At 37.6% G+C, this 6000-nt stretch overlaps 1 protein-coding gene across 1 annotated transcript in view; it reads left to right on the top strand.

The window, feature by feature from the left end:
- The first annotated feature begins 872 nt into the window (after positions 1–872).
- Positions 873–6000, top strand: part of LOC137929359 (uncharacterized) — a 46651-nt gene continuing 41523 nt past the window's right edge. The window contains exon 1 of the mRNA XM_068772261.1: positions 873–1330. Coding sequence (XP_068628362.1) covers positions 1039–1330 — 292 coding nt within the window. The 5' untranslated portion in view covers positions 873–1038. The remainder of the gene's footprint in view (positions 1331–6000) is intronic.

Raw genomic sequence — 6000 nt, 5'->3', positions numbered from 1 at the left:
AGTCTGAAAGAATATCCGGAGTACATTTTGACAGCATAATAAAAAAAACATTAAAAATATATTTTTGTCAATGTCAAAACACTTTTTTAATTAATTTAATATTCTTTATTGTACACGTTAGAAAACATATATAAATAGTTACATGATAATAAACAAAAAAGTACAATTGACGTTCTTATCACACGAGACAATCTCATACAGACAACCATAGTATAAAAACAGTAGAAGTATATATAACGGGTAATTAAATTGTACAAATACATATATACAAACATATATACTTATATATCAAATATTAATAAGGTATAATACATTTTAAAACAAATTATCTAATTGATAAAACACGAGATACTTTAAATCGATTACATAAAAAAAGTCAAGAACAATTAACTTCTCTTTGAAATATTTAAAATCGTATCAGTTTTGATGACGAAAATATTTTAACCGAAAATGAATACTCGGAATATTGAGAAACGAATTCTCTGTAAGTTGCGGCAAATCTTTGAGTAGCTCTCCCCACTGTTGCCCATTCTGAAATATTTCAGAGCTATATGTCGCCGACAGTTTGGATACGATCCAGTCGCGCGTGCGCTCCCGTTTAGAACGTGAAACGTTTTCACGTTTTAGTTTTATAACAACAACATACATAATACGCAAACGTATTAAAAAAATGTTATATTAGTGATAAAATAGTGTATATTTTCACGCCTTATATAAGAATAATCGAAGCAAATAAACGTGTGAAAAATTAATTCGAATGTGTTACTAAAGAGACTTTGTATATTTTTTATTTTTATGTATATATCCGTTAATCATTTATGTTATATGTTTAATTATGCGTGTGAATTAAATTTTAAATAGATAAGTGAACGTATAATATCGGATTGTAGATGGTATTATTTTTCGAGTGGCGTATGAGATTCGAAGTGACTCATGTAGACTGAAGCAATAAAACCAAAGAGCAAAACGAGACAATAAAATCTCGACTATTCTGAGACCGCACGCTGAAAAGCGAGCAATCCGACACACATATACAAAATGGCTACAATCCGGCACGCGACACCATTTATACGCCATAGCTTGTTTATTTTTGTTGCCGTCTCACTCATTATGCCGATGGCTAACGAAGGAGCGGCGAAGGTGTACGAAGACAGGAGAAACTATGCAAACGAAGAAAAAAGACTGACTAGGGAATACCATTTAAGGCAGGGTGCGTTGCGTGGTTTGATCGTGAAGCCCGGACGGCAATACGATTTGCAAAATGTAGAGATGTTCCTTGGCATTCCATACGCCGCGGCACCAGTTGGAACTCTAAGGTTCATGCCTCCGGGTGAGTGTTTATTCATTCACCGAACTATAAACAATTTAATACTGTGATCAAAAAGAGAAATAGATTTGTTTATAAAATGTAAATTCCTTATTTATTCTTCCAAATCAATTACATCCCCTTCAAAGTAATCCCCGTCCGATAAAAAGCACTTTTGCTAACGCATTTTTCAGTCCACGAAACAGTCTTATTCCAGTAAAACCTTCAAGCCCTTCTTTGATTCGGTTTTTATCACCTCTATTGTGTTAAAACGGCGTCCCCACATTGGCCTTTAGAGTTTGTTGAATAGCCAGAAGTCGTAAAAAGCCGCTTATTCCATTCCTCTAAACAATTGAAATGGTATCTTTGAGGTAAAGCCTTTAAAACCTTGAATTCTATTTTCATATCCGCTATCGTGCCAGAACGACGTCCCCGAGTTTGAGTTTGCTAATTAGCCAGAAGTTGCATGGAGCCAAATCAGGGAAATACGGTGGTTTCCGAACGACATATGCTTTGATTTTTTGGCAAAAAGTCACTAAGAAGCAATGCAGTTTATAGACCAATCGAGACCTGATTCGTTTGGGACATAAAACATCTTTAAATAATTATTTAGCTTCAACAAATAGAACCTTGGCATATGCTATAAAATTCCTCTCCAGTTCTGCCAATCTAGGAAAAAAATTCATTTTTCTTTTTCGTCATAGTAATATTACATTCCATTAGAATTCTTTCGATTATTAGTAAGAGAGAAAATTAATACAATTAACTATTCCTTATATCACAATCCTAAATTTTGAGGGTCGCGACCTCCACGGATGTTTCAAAACAGATGACTTTCTTGGGAAATTGTCAAAAGGTATGTTCTTGCGTCTTTCCATTCGTAGATTTTTTGTGCTATTTAACTCATGTGGACTCCTGTAGCTGTCACGTTATTAAGTAACGTCTAAGTTACTTGACCGCTGCCTGATGATCAAGGGTTTGGTTTGCCTCCCCTCTACTTGGGGGCTTCTCGTTTCACTATCTCAAATCTAGGAAAGAAACTTTTATATCAATGAGTGTTTAACACAAATTTTTATTCGCATACTATTCCCTCGTCTTTCACAATCTTTACCACCATTTAATTCTCTTCCATTCTCATTCCTTTCGATTACAATTATTAGACACATCGTCTCTCTTCTTTGGTTGCATTCTTTGATATCACTGTTGTTGTTTATAATGTTGTTTTGACACATATTTATATTTTTATTTAGTTTCATCTTTAATTTATTACTTATTTGCATTGTACATCATTTCACTCTACCCAATCTTATAATAACGTTTTATTTTCATTGATCACATCCTTTACAATTTTTTATATATGTTTCTTCTGTATATTTCTCTTCTTTATCTGTCATGAGGAAGGCGACAGTGTGACTTTCCACCCTATCTTCAAGGTCCATTTCGTAACTCCATCTTTCTTTTGCGAATACAGCTTGTTATTGCATGTACCGATGATCAGCATTGACCGTTTCATGATAGAGTTGAATCTTTACCTATCTCCCAAGCTACTATTAGAGTGGTGGAAGAGATTGTCCTTTTACGACATCCTACCTATTTTTATGGCCCCTCTTTTTATGTTACTCTCGTTTACTCCTATCTTAATGTAACAGTTAATTGTTAAAATTCTTTTCAACATATATTTTAATGACACTCATTCTCACTTTCATTTTTCATTTTTCGCATTCTCTTTTTGTTTATTCACAATCCTTTCATACATCGTCTCTCTTCCTTCGTCAATCTTTAAAGTCACAGTATACTATTTATAATTTTTTTTTGATATAACATATTTCTTCTTCTGTTTTTACATTTGTTGCATTTTGCTTTACCCGATCCATTATAATTTTGCGACAATATTTCAAAAATACATGATGGCATTATTTATGGCGGCTATGGTGTCCTTGTCCAGTCTTTTCTCCAACCCAACTTCACAATCCGTTCTTTCTTTTGCGAATATGGTATAGGTGGTGGGTGCACCACGGTCGTTCTGTTTCTTGTAGCTGATGGACCCACTGTAAAGCCTGGATCTCTTCTAAAGATCACCACCGATCCTGAGCTGTTCGCCTCCAGTGACTTCCCGTGACCTTCAGCGTACACCATCATGATGCCATCATCTTATTAGACATGGGCTATAATCATTACTTACCGCGGAGAGCACACACACGTCCTTCTACTCTCCAGGCGGAAAACGCATTGTGCCGAATTGATGGTAAATGGCGACTGCCAAGGAGACGGGATCGGGCAGCAATCACCGGGGACTCGGCAGCAGCTTGATATAGAAGACGCTCGAGAGCGTCCCCTATTCCTGGCCTTAAAAAACCAGCAATGAACCTGTGCCTCCTGGTCGGTAGGGAGAGTCGAAAGACCTCAGCCCGAGCTCATTAAAAGGTGATAGCCCACCGTTGTCATACGCCCAACCCGAAGGCAACGGTTAGACTTGATCGACACGTGTGACCCCCTATTTGGGCTATTCGAGCATCTCAGCTCGAACCTGGCACAGGTCACGCTTCACCGTGAAGCTAAGCGCTCGCCCATGGCGGACTAATCCGACAGACCCGCTCACAAGCCTGACTAGCGCCGTAGATCATAGACCATGGTTGCACAGACTTATTAAGACTAGGGGCCACTCGGGCAAATCCTGAACTGATGGCGGGCCGGCCGCCAGAAGTATATGTAATTCAATTTTTTGGTTTTATTCTGGAAAAGAATTCAATATTTTTCTAATGTGCAAGAGTATTATTTTTGCTGTCGGCGGGCCACCAGTATTCGACAGGGCCGTGGTCTGTGCATCCATGTTATACAAACAGCACTAGTGGAAAGTGCGCTTTGTTCCTAGCATTGTATGGAAGGTCCAGCGAGGGATAGTCCTGCAAACAGCCACCACCAGGACTACTAATTCAGGACCTTTCTCCTCCCGGATCAGTCGAAAGCAGCGGAGCCACGTGCAGGCCCCGGTTAGGAGTTGAAAGACGAACGTCCGCCCCCCAAGAGAGACGGACGCCGAATCCCCGTTGCTAGCCCCCATACGTGCCGTTATACTGGCGATCTGAGGTCGGCTGTTCAGCCCCGATCGACTACCGTCTCATGTATCGTGAGCTAGCAGCAAAAATGTCGTCTCCGCCCATTAGGGTCCAGTGGTGAAGGCGGCGCCGGATAAGAGAGTCATAGTTACTCCAGCCTTAACTACATGGAGCATACACACGTCGTGTCTACCTGATATTTTTTTTAATGGTCCCCGCTGTTGGGGACCTCTCGTTACCCTATCTCGTGTGGGACAGGGACTTTTTATTTCTAGTAATTTATTAATATTTTTTATTATTATCATTCTTCTGTATCATCTTATCTGTCGTACTATTTCTTTCATTCTACAATTTTCCCAGTCTTTCTCTTTCATTCCATTAGTCATACATCCATCCTCAACCACTACATTCTAGGTTTCCTTACTATTTTATTTTGCAACATTACATTTTTTGTTCAAATATTTAACACGTATTTTCTTTGTAATTACGAAATATAACACGTATTTTCTTTGTAATTACGAAATATAGTGCAATAAACAGAATAATATAAGATTTATTATTCTGTTTATTGCACTATATTTCGTCTACCTGATCATGGTCGCTATTGACAATCGATTGCAAGAGCAATATGCCTCGCTCACTGCCACTTATTGAAAATCTATTAGGAAGACTCAGTGGTCATCCTATGACTGAAATGATTAGTAGTTATGAGTTATATTTATTGACCACTGTGCTATAGTTTAACACGTTCACTGCGGCTTGAGGTCGATTCAGCCTCATGGTAGACTTTGCACTGGTGCGGCGCGTACAACTCGTGTTTTCTCTCTAGTGCGGCGGCTGTTTACACTCAACCGTATGAGGTATGACAAAGACAAATATAGCTTTCTTTATGTCGACGAAGCATTGACTCAATATTGTAAAAAAATGATTGAAACATGAGGCACAAAAGGCCTCAACCGCACTACTAGGAAGTTCAGCTTGAGGCTGATTCGACCTCAGCCGCACCAGCTGAAAGTTCTTCAAAATTGGGCTCACTGTAAACGTGTTAAGTAAAGAAAAAAAAACAATTTATAATACGTAACTCGTTCATCAAATTTTAATTGTAAGATAATACGAACATTTGTAATATTCAAATTTGCTTTGTAGACAATAAGATTCGTGAACTGAATTTGCGAAAATTGCCACGAAATTGTCGGCTTCAGATAATTTATTCCGTTCTTTGATTTTAAATTACCACATTGACGTATAACAAAGGGTATTATTTGAATTTAAACCTAATTACTTACATTTAATTAGTAATGCTTCATTAATTATTTTAATCGTCTATCACTCTAATGACAAAGTTAGTGTATTTATTTACATGTATCAAAAATTTATACGAACTATATTACTGAATAGAAGGGCTTTACATTTGCAATTAGAATTAAAATTAAAAAAATTCTTTATATGTCATAGGATGGATTACATTTTTATCTAAATATATAGTCTAGTCTACCTACACCGAATGTAAGGAAAGGATTAATATATAGCTACTTCCGCATATGCAGTCGTAGTCGTGCAATAAAGTGCACCGTCTGCCAGCCCGCTGATAAATGCACATGCGGCAAACAATGCGAATTACACAACTACCACCGTTAA

The sequence above is a fragment of the Battus philenor genome, unplaced genomic scaffold, assembly GCF_028537555.1.
Source record: "Battus philenor isolate CCGP_79_NKW_IND1 unplaced genomic scaffold, ilBatPhil1.0.hap1 SCAF_5, whole genome shotgun sequence".
Taxonomy (NCBI): domain Eukaryota; kingdom Metazoa; phylum Arthropoda; class Insecta; order Lepidoptera; family Papilionidae; genus Battus; species Battus philenor.
Note: the sequence above shows the minus strand (reverse complement) of the source record. Positions and strands in the feature narration are given on the sequence as shown.